A 14,953-nucleotide genomic window follows, 5' to 3' on the forward strand; every position below is an offset into this window, starting at 1 on the left:
GACACTAAAAAGTCCTTTTTTCAGATATGTGGGGAGCCGGAGGAAAAGCAAGGGCAACGTTGGACCCCTGCTGAACCAGATGGGACAACTGACAACTGATGCCCAGAAAAAAGCCAACTTATTAAATGAGTACTTTGCGTCAGTCTTTCATCAGTCCCATGGGACTCCCATGCCCGCTACGGGACAAGGAGGTCTGGGTGAGGGAGATCCCCTGCCCTCCATCATTGCTGACCTCGTGAAGATATCAGCACCTTGAGAGGTTGGATACCTTCAAGTCAGCTGGCCCTGACAATCTACACCCAAGGGTACTCAAGGAACTGGTGAGCATCATAGCCCAGCCTCTGGCACAGTCTCTTTGAGACCTCCTGGTGCTCTGGTGTAGTGCCTGAAGACTGAAAGAAGGCCAATGTGGTGCCTATCTTCAAGAAAGGGAGGAAAGTGGATCCGGCAAACTACAGGCCCATCAGCCTGACTTCTATCCCGGGGAAGGTCTCGGAAAAGATTATCACAGAGGCCATCCTTAACAGACTAGCTGAAGGCAATATCCTAGGGATATCCAGCATGGGTTTGTTGCGGGTAGGTCTTGCTTGACCGAACTCATTTCCTTTTATGACCAGGTGACTTATCTCCTGGACAAGGGGGAAGAGATTGACGGTGTATATCTTGACTTTAAAAAAGCCTTCCATATGGTATCCCATGATCACCTCTTGGCTAAACTGGCTAACTGCGGCTTAGACCTCACCACAATCCACTGGCTGCAGAATTGGTTCCGCAGTAGGACCCAGAGGGTGGTGGTCAACGGGAGCCAATCATCTTGGTGTGCGGTCTCCAGTAGGGTCCCTCAAGGCTGTGTCCTAAGGCCTATACCATTTAACATCTTCATCAATGATGTGGACATTGGTGTCAGAAGTGGACTAGCCAAGTTTGCTGATGATGCCAAGCTCTGGGATAAAGCATCCACACCTGAGGACAGGAGGGTGATCTGGGCAGATTTTGACAGGCTCATGAAATAGGCAGATGAGAACCTGATGGTGTTCAACACCAATAAATGCAAGGTTCTCCACTTTGGGAGGAAAAACCTGCAGCATGCTTATAGGCTTGGCAGTGCTACGCTGGTTAGCACTACAGATGAAAGCGACTTGGGGGTCATGACTGACCACAAGATGAACATGAGCCTTCAGTGTGATGCTGCAGCTAATAAAGCGAGCAAAACGCTGGCTTGCATCCATAGGTGTTTCTCAAGCAAATCCCAGGACATCATTCTCCCGTTGTACTCAGCCTTGGTGAGGCCAGAGCTGGAGTACTGCATCCAGTTTTGGGCTCCGCAATTGAAAATGGATGTGGAGAAGCTTGAGAGAGTGCAGAGGAGATCCACACACATGATCAGAGGTCAGGAAAACAGACCTGATAATGAGAGGCTGAGAGACATGGGACTCTTCAGCCTGGAAAAGCGCAGGCTCAGGGGTGATCTGGTGGCCACCTGTAAGTTTATCAGGGGTGCTCATCAGAATCTGGGGGAACGTCTGTTCACCAGAGCGCCCCAAGAGATGACAAGATCAAGCCATCACAAACTCCGCCATGACCGATTCAGACTGGACATAAGAAAGAACTTCTTCACTGTCCAAGCCCCCAAGGTTTGGAATAGACTGCCGTGAGAGACGATTCAAGCACCTACTTTGAATGCCTTCAAGACACATATGGATGCTTATCTTGCTGGGATCCTATGATCCCTGCTGACTTCCTGCCCCTGGAGTAGGGGGCTGAACTCTATGAAAAATCTATGAAAAAATTGTAGTTTTTGTCTTGCGCATGTAATATATTTATTGGGATATATTAAACAAGGATATACTGTATGAAAATAGTTTCTACTCTAATATATGTCACCCCAAGAGTGAGCTAGGTGCTTTCACTTGCTTTTTTGTATTCCATCTATAAGAAAATAAAAATAATTTCAGTATAACTGCAGCTGACTATGGCAGTGTCTCCTTTCAAGTTATAGTTACAGAAGAGGTTTAATAGGTCAGGTTAAGTGTTTGGCTACTTGAAATACATTACAAGTAAAAGAAATGCTGGAGTGTTGTATGAATCAGTAATTTTAACTGTGAATTTTTCATTCCAAAATCACAGTGGCTTTATAAAATAAGTCAGATTCATAAAATGAGGAGATGGAAGTATATAATTCACCACCCTGAAAGAATATAAAACACTCTTTTTTCCTGTGTTTGTTTGAAAGGTATTATTTTAATCTGTCTGTGCTGCCATGTTTGAGTATCCACTACCTTTCAGGTTTAGAAATTGATATCCCAACCTGAATAAAAAGCTGAACTTTTAACAGTCCATCACATAATAAAGCTAAATCTTCCATGTTGTGCCTGGAATCCACAGGCCATGTTGGAGGGTTAGGCAACAATCAAATGAATTTATAACAATCCCACGGCTCTGTACCCTAATCCTGAAAACACAAAAGTTCTTTGCTTTACTGTTCCCCACAGTGGGGGTACTCCAAATGTTACAGGTAAGCCCAGACACTGATATTTTCAGTGTCAGAGCCAGTGTGGCAAAACCGACTAGTAAAGAGTACTTTTTGACATTTGTTTTAGTAAAACCCTAAGTACCCCTTAAATTGCCTGGTCTGATTTTAAAAGGATAGTCTTCCTTCAGAGCACTGATTGTTGCTAAAGCAAACTTCTGCCAGAAAAAAGGGAGAAGAAAAAGAAAACAAGTTTAGTACTCAATAACTGAACAATTTTGTTTGTTGCTTATCCTCCCCTTTGTTGTCATGCTGCAGATCCTTCTCTCCTTAAGCCCTTTGGGAATAGCATGAGGAACAGTAAGAGGTGGTGTTGAATCACAGATACAGGCTTTTCAGGATACTTACTGGAACAACATCCTGTTTAATGTAAGAATGTGTCAAATGAGAAAAAAAGACCAACTAATCTTAAATGGGCCAGACAGAAAGATCTTGCCAAGTCCTTTAGAAGCTCTTCCAGATTCTTATTGCTTAGTTTTATTCCCTCATGCACACTCTGCTCCTTCCAGATTGAATAAATTATGAAAATATTACCATTATTTTCCAGTAATTTACCTTGAAAAAAGAAGCTGCAGCTTGTGAGATAAAAGGTACTTGACTGAGCAGAGACAGTGTTAAAACTAGTATTAACTGCTCCAGTTCTTTATACTATAGACTTCATAGTCATAGTCAAACTATGGTTGTATGGTAGGTGGTTGTACTGCACATAGCTGCACTTATGTTAAATAGGCAAAAAGTGCTCATCTGCGATGTCCAATTGTAAGCACATCCACTCACTATTTTTTGGCTTTGATCCCTATACTGATGCAGTTTGTGCATGCAGTTTAAGTAACTGGCTTTGAAAATTTGATTCAGTATTTCTAAAGTTCCATACTGAGGATGAAATCCTGGCTCCATTTAAATCAGTAGGAGTTTTGCCATTGACTTCAGTGGACCCACCTCCACATGCATCTCCACATGCACATCCACACTATTGCCCATTTTGGTGAAATGTGAGAACATGAATAAAGAAATTATTGATTCTGCCAGAGAATTGGGGAATCATTTAAAGGAACCCCCCTCCCCCCAGTCATGTAGTTGAATCATAGTTTACTAGTTTCCTGCTATGTGAGAGCTCCTCATTGAGACTTGTCCCAAAGGACAAGGTTGCAGCAGCTTGCTTAAGTTTTTCAGACTTGATGGGAAAAAAAACTGTTTACTACCATATAGAAGTTCACGCATTATTGGAGAAATTTAGATATTTGTATGCATAATTTGGCTGAGTTATTTAAAAGGAGTTAAGGAAAGGAGAAAAAGGGCACAGAACTGCCTGTTCTGGAGCACTTGCTCTTATAGTACTGTATAGCACCAGTGCTTTACCTCCCAGCTCAGTTTTCCATTACCAGCATTCTTACTTTGAGCCCTAATTAGAAGCTAATTTGCTGAATCAGAAATAGAATGAGTGAAGTAACATTTGTTGCTGTCAGGTACTACAATCCGAAATATACTCTAGTCCATATTCTGCCTCCTTAGTCTCCAGCCCTATTTTTCTATGATTTTATGAAAAGAAGCCATATTTAACCCCCAAGTGGGTATGTACCACAGAGTAATTTATTTCCTAATAATGAAAATCCCTGTGCTGAAAAATTGTGGTGGGGGTGCTTTAATTAAAGCTTGTTCAATGAGCTTTAGTTAAAGTTCCCCTGACACCATTTTTCAGCAGATACACATGATGCTGAAGCCTGCTGGAATGTGGTAATTACCACACTCTAGCAGACTTGATTAATCAATTAATCGAATCTGCTCTGATGCATTGTAACTGCAGCACATCAAAGCAGCTTCTCTGCACGTATATAGGCACCCATGGAGATTGGGACCTGTCCATCCCAAGACCTGTCCTGCCAAGATTTGAATGGGTCCTGATCTCCACATGGCTAGCAGGCAAGAACTATTTCAAATAAAACTGCAACATATTATAGCACATATGCAAAGAATCAATGATCTAATTTTCCCTCTGATATGATTTCTAACATTTATGTTGCAGTTCAAACAAAGAGCAAAATCTTTTAGACTGACATCTGAATATTAAATTTCGCTATTTGTCAAAAATATTACAATTGCAGTAAAATATATCTCAGTAGTAGATCTGAGAACCCATTTTCTAACTACCTATCCATATTCATCCTGAGCAAGTAATGATGCTTCCCACAAGTTGTCCTTGTTCTTAATGCAATCAATGTATTGTATAAGAGCAAGTGTTTTATTTAGATGTCATTTATGATTGAGTGGCATTAGGTAAGAGTAATATAATATTTTTAGGCTTTTGTACTTGTTCAAAAGTTGGCTATTTCTGTAGAAAGTCCTGTGTTTAGTGAAGTAAGATTTAATTTATAGAAACCCCCCCACACACACACTTATTTTTATAGTACGTATTTGGTCTTCTTAAAATAAATCTTGCTTAGAAACATTAACCTGCTTTCCTGGCAGCTATATAGCATGCTACAAGAAATTGCTGGTATTTTCCACAAAGTAGAAATTCTCACCCTCTCTTTTTACGTTGCCAAATTGCCTGCATTTTCTCTTACACATCCTCTTTACATTGTTCCAAGAACTTCAGTTAAGTTGTGCTTGGAATTCAGTCAGTTTCTATGACTCTAAGGTAAGAGTTTTGAAAGAAAAACACAAAGCTGTGAGTTCTTCTAAACCCAGTCTGTGAACAAAAAAATATTTTCTAACTATAAAGACATTAGAGCTGAGCAGCCCATGAAATCATCTGAGATTGCCAAATTGTTTCTGTTCCTCACTGGAGTAAACCAAAACTTTTCAAAGCCAGAAGAGAGGGCAATGAGCACTTATCTAGCTCAGGTTAGCCCAATGGGTAGGATATTCAGTTGGGTAGAGGGAAGACCCAGGTTCAAGTCCAGACGTGGACTGATACTTCAGTCATATCTTAGCTAAGCATCCTTTTGAGTATTTTTTGTATGAGGTTCTTTTCAGTCTCAGTCTTTTCAGTTAACTGTTCTACTTTGTATAAATTTAAAAATATTAATTGGCATGGAGACTTGGACTTGCATCTGCCACATTTCAAATGGGTGTCTTAGCCAGTGGATTATAGAGAGTCTCTTTCTCTGATCCTGTCACACACACTCTCATTTTTACTGTACTTTCTATGCTTGCCAAAATGGACAAATACACTCCTGCAAAAAGTTTCAGTTTCTACAAATGGCTTTTCTTCTGACAAAAAAAAATGCTTAGTCAAAAAATTCCCAATAATCTCTTTTTTTTTAAATTTCCACTCATAACTGAATTTTCCCCCTGAAAAATTCAGGATGGGGCAGAACTTATAATGATTACACCATCTCAGAACTATACGGGCACAAGTGAGCTTCTCCACCACTTCAGTTTTCCACCACTTTGTGTTGACTGAGAGTCTAATTATGCAAAAGGCATCCAAGGCTTTCCAAACCATACAGATTCAGGAAAGTTGCATCTGCTGGTTCAGCAGTAGGCTAATTTATCCATGACTGCCCTGCTGCAGAAAGCCAAAATAAATAAAGCAAGTTTACTTCTTGCATGTGATTGGAGGACTGCATAGGGTACTAAAGTGCTCATGAAAATAAGCATCCATCTCCCACACCATGCTTCTTCATTTTTTCTAAACTTCTCTCTACATTCTGTACATTTAAAGCAATAAGGATGAATTCAGAGAGAGTGCATTTAATTTAAAAGAAATCAACAACAAAGGAAAGGAAGGCCTTTTTTCATTATCATCACTAAATTAGGAAGGGGTAGGCTTTTGTTCTGCTAGCAATTAACATTTGACCTCCCCTATGTCTATCAGGTTAATTCCAGAACCTGCCTTTGCTCACATTTCTGATGCTTATATCTGAAGCAGAGGGTAAAGGATTTGCTAGTTAGTCCTTTTCTTTCTGGCAGAACAGAACTTTCAACTGTCTGACATATCATCACTTAGGAGAAAACATAGCCTTCAGATTAGGACTCTACAGGACACAGTGGGTGTGCCTACACAGGCAATTGATGCAGTAGCAGTTTACTCACATGAGTAAAATACTCATGAATAAATGCTCCCGGGGAGGTATCTACACATGCAGGGAAGCCGGAGCAGATTTGCTGCTAATGGCAGCAAATTTCTTCTGCTTCCTGGGGCCCTGCAATGGGCTCCTGCCACCACCACAGGTAGCTCTAGGCTCCCCTAGGTGCTAGCCCAGGGGCTGGCAGGAAGCACCCAGCCAGGAGACACCTGTCTTCTGGCCAGAGATGGGACATCACACCCTGCCCCTGAGGACTGCCAAGGCAGGGGGACAATGTCCCCCTGCCCTGGCAGCAGGAAACTCCTGGCCATGGCTGCCCAGTCAGGGGCAGGGGACTTGGAAAGAGCTGCAGGGGAGGGGCAGGTCTCAGCTCTCTGCCTTCATCCACCAGTGGGCACCTAACAGTTAGCTCTCTGCCAGCAGCCCCATGGGTGAATTGGGGCAGGAGGCTGGGGCCTACCCCATCCCTGCAGATCTTTTCAAACCCTGTGCCTCAATCATCTGATCTGGGCACAGGGCTAGGACCTGCCTCTAACTGGGATAATTCCCAGCCCCTGCTTCGCAATAGCAGGGCAGGTACTGGAGTGCCTGTACCCTGCTCAGCTCTGCAATCCCCGGCCTGTTCCTCATCCAGCTCTGCAATCATGGAACTGGGCAGGGAACAGGCTCCCAGCCCCCACCAGCAGGGAGCTCCCAGTACCAACTCTGTGACCACGGGGCCAGTGCTGGGAGATCTCCTATATAGGTATTGCCCAGCACTGGCCCCATGGTTGCAGAGCTGGTGCTGGGAAATAAGGATCTCCCAGCCCCACACTCCCCAATCACAATGGCAAACAGAGACTGGAGGATAAAGACCTCTCGGCCCCCACTCCTCAATCATGATCTTGGAGCGGTGGGCTTGGAGCTTCCTGCCATCCGGGCAGGGGGACATAGTCCACTACCCAGGCTCTGGTGGCAGAGCCTGCCCAGGCAGCAGGCAGCTTCTGGGAGCAGGAAGCAATCTTCCACCTTCTGGTAGCCAGCTGCCTGGGAGCAGATTTGCTCCTACTCAGACATCTGCATGAGCACTACGGCACAGTAAGTAATCACAAGTACATTTGATTCTTGCATCTGAAGGTAGTAAATTTACTCATGGTTAGTGAGGTTTACTGTGCAGTAAGTGTGTGCGTGTGCAGTGTGTGCGTCATAATAATGTATCCTTATATATTTTTTTCTGCTTTTTAAATAAGAGTCATTACAGTTGCTTAGTGAGAAATGGTCATTAAATTCATTTAATGATTCTGAATTTTTTTTAAGCTTTAGGTACTTTCCCATGTTTATCAATACACTATGTAATCATAAAGGACAAATAAATCACTTTAGCATGCAGAAGAAATAAAATATTCTCCATTTGTATAGAATCTTGATATGGGCATATCTTTTAAGATTCAGTGTCTCTATTTATAGCTTATCTGAACTGACCTCTTCCTGTGCATGAGCCTTTGTAGAGTGTATCTTCTAATTCAAGAATAAGATGTTGAATTCAATGGTGTTCACTTACGTAGTGACAAAGTCCCTTCACTGCAGGAATTACTAGTATAATTGAACAGTATGTGTTATGCAGGAGGATCACAATGGATTTTTCTTGCTTTAACTTTTATGAACCTATCAAAACTATTGAGTCTTTAAACTTTGTAATGAAAATGTCATGAGACCAAGACTTCCTTGTTAAATTTCAAGTCCAACCTGTCTCCAGTTAGAGCAAAAATGCCAGGAAAATAATACAGACAACCCCTGCTTAACACTGTTTTGCTTAGTGCTATTTTGCTGTAATGCTCATTTTAAATTGGTACAGGCATACCTCGGAGATATTGCGGGTTTGGTTCCAGACCACCACAATAAAGCAAATATCGCAATAAAGCAAGTCACACGAATTTTTTGGTTTCCCAGTGCATATAAAAGTTATGTTTACACTATACTGTAGTCTATTAAGTGTACAATAGCATTATGTCTAAAAAACCAATGTACATACCTTAATTAAAAAAATACTTTATTGCTAAAAAATGCTAACCATCATCTGAGCCTTCAGCGAGTCGTAATCTTTTTGCTGGTGGAGGGTCTTGCCTCGATGTTGATGGCTGCTGACTGATCAGGGTGGTGGTTGCTGAAGGTTGGGGTGGCAGTAGCAATTTCTTAAAATAAGACAACAATGCAGTTTGCCGCATCGATTGACTGTTCCTTTCACGAAAGGTTTCTCTGTAGCATGCGATGCTGTTTGATAGCATTTTACCCACAGTAGAACTTCTTTCAATAGTAACATCAAAGATCACTGATCACAGATCACCATAACAAATATAATAATAATGAAAAAGTTTGAAATATTGCGAGAATTACCAAAATGTGACACAGAGACACGAAGTGAGCAAATCTGTTGGAAAAATGGCGCCGATAGACTTGCTCGACGCAAGTTTGCCACAAACCTTCAATTTGTAAAAAACACAATATCTGTGAAGCACAGTAAAGCGAAGCACAATAAAACGAGGTATGCCTGTACTTGATTTCACTTAGCACTCAGTGAGTTTCGCTATAATGCTCGCAGTCACCATCTTGGGTCATTAAAAACAATTGCGGTCACCATCTTGGGTTGTCAAATACTTTTGGTTTCGCTTAACGCTCATTTCACTTAATGCTTGGTTTTTCAGGAACCAATTAAGAGCACTAACCGGGGGTTGCCTGTATTGGTGATCAGCATTTTGCTACTTCTCCTTCTAAAATTTGGGGGCACTGGGAAATTCAAAGCCATATAACAAAAGTAATGGAATAAAAAATTATCTGAATGCACTGACAGGGGTGTCAAAGATCTTTTCTGTGTTTGACTATAGAATACAATACAGCTCCTTTTTGGCTAGAAACGTTACTTAATCTGAGCAAATTATTGCAGTTTTGACCTGCTGTGTTCAAGTAAGGCCATGAATAATCAATACATTTGTGTTGGGGAAAAATGCTTTTTTCCTGGCACAAAAAAGCATACACACAGCATTCAAGCAGTTTGTAGCAGAAAAACCCTAGTGAGTTCACCACAAACTGTTCGCTCTTTAAGTAGCAGCTTCAGTTTTCTAGCACCATGTATAATACCTGTTCAATTATATGTGGCCCAATCAGGGCCTCTACAACTGCTAGTATCCCCTGGTCCTCCACTGCACCTCCTCCCAACCGAAAGTAGAGGGAGAGTGGCTAGGTCCCTGATAGCCCACCCAGCAGTGTGCTGTCAGGAAGCCCTATAGGTGCTCTTTTGCAGTAGCTGCTTTAGCAGCACTGGGACTTGGCCCATTAGGAGTTATCCATGAGTGATCTAACTAGACAAGATTGTTCACTGATATATTCAGTAGGCTGAATCTGAAACCAATCTTTCTCTTTCATTTAGGGGTGCTACATCCATTGTTTACAGATGCAGGCAGAAAGGAACCCAGAAGCCCTATGCTGTCAAAATGTTGAAGAAAACTGTAAGTTTGTATTTTGTACTTTTTTTGGACAAACTAAATTAGTTCTTCAATGATTGTGGGAGGCGTCAGTTAACCAAAATCAGGGTGGGGGAGCAGTGAGTTGCAGCTGGGTAAAATGTTTTGGAATTTTTTGCTGAAAAATGCAAATTTAGATCTATCAAAATATTTTAGGAATTTGTGTCAATTTTTGACAAATTGTTCTGTAAAGAAAAAAAGCTTCATGCGTGCCATCTCTTTCAGAAATCTTTTAATTTCGGTATTTTGAGATAAAGTGTTTTGATTTTTCTTTTAGGGATTTACTCCTGTTTTACTAAAAAAAACTTTTAAAAAAGTTTAACTGAAACAAAACAGCTCATCTGCCCTGTTTTTTTTTTAAGGACAGCAAATGAACTAAAAAAGACAATTATTCACATATCTCTGCATGGAATACTTCTATGAGGTGCCTGTAAGCTTGTTGTGAAGTGGATCATGAAAAGTATGGGCAGGGCTTACAAAAGGGAGACTATTCGGAGCTCAAAGAAAGGAAGAAAATGGTGTGAGGCCAAGAGAAGGACAAAGAAATTCTTGACTAGAGAAAAAGAAAAAGCTGAAGGAAGACTGGCTAATAGGAGTGCATGGACATGAGCACTATTTATTAATTACTTTTATTAATATTCTTCCATAAAGTTCATGAGTGTATGTGTGGCAGTTGCATGGGTGTAAAGATGTCTAAATTAAGTGATGTATCAGTGCAAAATATAATGGACAGGTCCACAACCCATAAAAAGTAGGCACTAATTTACCATATTTGAAAATGAGCCAGAGATTAAGCTGGCATAGATATCTAACTAGTGGTGCTTCTTCTAAATATTTATTTGGCACATTGGCAGGGGACTAAAGGTAGTATGGGAAGAGCTAGCATTGCTTCTGCCTGTCCTGTAGAAAAGAGAAAACTTGGGTTTTGATTTCTAACAGTGCAATTCCTTAAACTCAAACAGTCCCTTAACATTTTTTAAATAAATAATTCTTTATTTAAGTTGTATATGATTTTTACTTTGAAATTCATGAAGAAAAATTGTATGGTTTTTTAGTATCATTTTGTCAAGAGGCAGGTTAATATTATGTACCATCTACTTGTGACTAGTAGTAGGCTCAGATTTGCATATTGTACCAGGTACTCAGTGTTGAATTATTTTTAAAGGTAATATTTGAGGAAGAAATAACAAAAGGGTGAATTGAAGAGTATGATTACATAAATCTGTGCACAGCAGTGATGGCTAGATTACAGTGCAGCCTTGCTTATCTGAATATTATGGTTAGCACTTAAGTCAAGCTTATGTAACGGAGGGAATTTTCAATGTTATTAATAGAGTTTAAAGACACGATCCTGTAACTAAGAACAGGTGGTGAATGTTTAGCATCGCCAGTAATATAATCTGATAGACTGTACCTGGGATTGAGAGCCAGGTGATCCTCAGTTCCATTCCTGGCTCTTCCACTGATTCCTGTATTCCATGGATCTATTTGCTTAGGGCCACATCCAGCTTAGTTTTGTAGGCACCTCCAGTTTAGGCTTCAGCATGCCTAAAAATAAGTGCCTTACCCCGGGAGTTTAGGCAGCTAGGGTCTCTGTACAATGAACGAGTACACTAGGCCCTTCAAAAAGCAATTCACAGCCCTTTAGCACTAAGCAAGGACATACCTAGAACTTACTAATAGAAAACAGGGGTGCTTATGTAGTATTCATCTTGAAGCTTAGGCCCTCAGTTCAGGGATGCAGATTAGGGCTAGAGACAGACATTACACATACACCAGTTTAAGTGATCAGACAATGGTTTAAACCTGTAACAGAACAGATGTTCAGTGCACATAAACCAGTATGAAAATAGCTGAAACCGGTTTGAAATAAAACCTGCTTGAGTGTAGTATCATACTTAACTGATTTGGGTCAAATCAGTTTATGCAATGTCCATCCCAGACCCCTTGCTGGTTTAAGTTAAACCAGACTCCCCCAGCATCTTGGCATGCTCTCTGGGCTGGGCAGGGCTCTCTGCTCCAGAGAGCTGGGCTGGCCCCTCCCCCCTCCTCGCTGGCTGGAGCTTTGGCAGAGACTGCAGGCTGCTTCCCCCATCTCCCTCACCACTCGCTGCTAAGCAGGGATCCCTTGTCCCTTCTTCCTTACACAGACACCTCTTAGCATTAGCTAGCAGACCACATACTTGCTACAGTCCATGCTGTGGCACATGGGACAAAGGCAGAATCAACAGATAGTTGGTCATGTCCCTCTGTTGTTTTGTTAATGATGGGATTAAGCACTGAGTTAGGAGTGATAAACACTGTGTTATCAATTCCTTGCTGGGCTGGTCAGAAGGGGAGTGGAACCCCTCCATAATCTGAGTGTCCTGCCAGGGCCTGGCCACACCCCCTCAGCTCAGCATTATGGAAGGAAAGGGAGGGCTGCTGTAGTGCCCCCTGGCTTCTAGCCTGAGCCACGGGAGGCATGTGCCTCCATGTCTGGGGTGTCTATGCAGCTACAAACTGATTTAGCCTAGCCAGGTTAAACTCACCTGAAAAGAATGAATCAATTCAAGCTGAGGTTTTTTGAATGTCTATCCCTGACCCGGATGCTTATCTCCATTCAGGATACAGAGCCATCTCCTCATCCTATGAGGGATGGTGCATAAGGTTTCTTTAGAGGGTCTGGCTCTTCTACTCTGGATCATACTGATTACCAAATTGGGTGCAGGAAGAAATTTTTCTCTTGGGTCAGATTGGCACAGACTGGGGGGATATGCGGGTGTTGTCCTGGGGAAACAGTTATTTTTCTTGGATCTTATGAGCATATTCAACTACTACACTGCTGTCATTACAGTGACAGGACATTGGCATTGCCCTCATCTGCCCTCTTTTTAATTATACTGTGTTAGTGTGATGTTGGGGTACTTAGTATTGTGCCTGATGGTTGTGTATGAGGGCTTGAAGTGACAGTTTAGGGAATTCCTGGCATAAATGATTGCCTTACAATGTAAGAGACTGGAATTAAGGGGCAAAGAAGCCTTACCAGCCCTATGTTCCTATGTTTCTAACTGCATCCAAGGATACAAAAATAATAGGACCAGAAGGAGAACAAGCAGTAGGGAAATGTGTCTGTAGTGACAAAGGGATCCTGAGTTATAGTCTCAGCTGCCAGGATTGATTATATGTTTTATATTAGACAGTCACAGGCCAAGAAACAGAGAAATAACCCCAATAGCAAGGAGCCATGACTCCCTCCTCCTAGGGTTACACTTCCTCTTGCTTGCTTTCCTTTTGGCCCAGTTACTCTTATATTCCTCTATGCCAAGAGTATCAAACATATGGTGTGCAGGCCAAATCCAGCACACAAAGCTATTCCTTGTAGCCCACAGAGCTCCTGGAAGACTAGGACATTCAAAAGTGTGGCTAGCAGGAGGCAGGGTCTTCTGCATCATCCAGGGCTTCAGGGCTCCACTGGGCATACTCATTGGCAGCAGGGAGCTGAACATGGCCTATGCCAACACAACCCCAATCACCCTGTGACCACTTGGCCTATCACCATTTGCTCCACTACCACTTGGCCCACTGCTTGTATCATTGGCTTTGTTCCTGGCCTGTCCACTGTTGCTACCATCAAATGTCCTATCTCAGTCTAAAACTAGCAAAAATTAAGAGTTTTCACACAGCATGTAATTAAAGTGTGGAACTCATTGTCACCAGATGTTGTAGAAGCTGATGGCTTAACCCTTCTGGGAATGTAGGCAGAGTTTAGTGCTTCCCTAACTCTACTGTGGATCACAGTAGAGTTAAAGGGGGAATCAGGCACCAATTGCCTGAACTAGGACCTCTCAGTGTATTTATGGAAGTTTAATTTTATGTACCTACAGGGATTTTGTAGCTGCAGGGCTGTATCGATTTACAGGGGATGGGTTTTTTTTTTTCAATTTAGATGATAAAATTCTTCTTAACTCCATTTTGGGCTCTTAGCTTGCCAGTCTGGATCTGAGCCATAACGTTTTTCTCTGACTTCTGTCATCTGTCAAATGGGGTGATGCTATTTATTCACTTAACTCCCAGGACTGTTTGAAGGAATAACTTGTTAATATCTTCACAGTTCATTCAACTAAACTTATAATACCCTTAAATAATGCTAAGTATTCTGAAAATCTTGGGACACCTACACAGAGGTCTCAAGTAAGCTGCCCAGTCAATGAGGCATCCAAGTATAGTAGGTAGTTGAACAATGTTGGTCTTAATTATAGGATCTTCAACTGTGAACATCTTTCCTGCTGTAGAAGGATGTTGTGAAGATCATAGACTCATAGAAAATTAGGGTTGGAAGGGACCTAAAGGGGTCATCTAGTCCAAACCCCTGCTCAAAGCAGGACCTTACCCAGCCACATCATCCCAGCCAGGGTTTTGTCAAGCTAGGCCTAAAAACCTCCAAGGATGCAGATTCCACCACCTCTGGCCAACTCCCTGTCTCCCCTCTCTCCCGGTGGTACAGGGACCCCAGCCACAGTCTGCCTGGCTTTCTCCACTGCTGGCCACTTACACAGCAGGAGCATGGCCAGAGCTGGACTGGGCAGTGCCAGGCTGCTGACTGAGCTGGCTTTGGCTACACCGCCCTGCCATGAGAGCAGCCAGCAGAGGGGAAAGCCAGGCAGACCTGGGCTGGAGTCTTGTGTAGGTGGGAGAAGAGAGGCAGGAGGGTTTAATCCATCTGCCTCCCTCGAGCCTGCTGGCCCATTGCTCCCCCCCTCCCCCAACCTCCCATCCCTTCCACTCCAGTGGGGAAAAATCTGGCAGTGAGTTTTGCCACTAAATTCAGAGAGAACAGGACTCCCTTAATAGTATTGTTGTAATTCTTAGCAAATAGCAACTTTTTAATATAATCTTTTTACTGGTAATGCTAC

The 14,953-nt window shown here is 42.3% G+C and overlaps 1 protein-coding gene across 1 annotated transcript in view; it reads left to right on the forward strand.

Moving 5' to 3' along the window:
• CAMK4 (calcium/calmodulin dependent protein kinase IV) overlaps positions 1-14,953 on the forward strand; it is a 329,227-nt gene that overhangs the window by 117,359 nt on the left and 196,915 nt on the right. The window contains exon 2 of the mRNA XM_019532473.1: positions 9,965-10,043. Within this exon, the coding sequence (XP_019388018.1) occupies positions 9,965-10,043 (79 nt within the window). The remainder of the gene's footprint in view (positions 1-9,964; positions 10,044-14,953) is intronic.

This window comes from Crocodylus porosus, unplaced genomic scaffold, assembly GCF_001723895.1.
Source record: "Crocodylus porosus isolate Cpor-Errol unplaced genomic scaffold, CroPor_comp1, whole genome shotgun sequence".
NCBI classification, from domain to species: Eukaryota; Metazoa; Chordata; order Crocodylia; family Crocodylidae; genus Crocodylus; species Crocodylus porosus.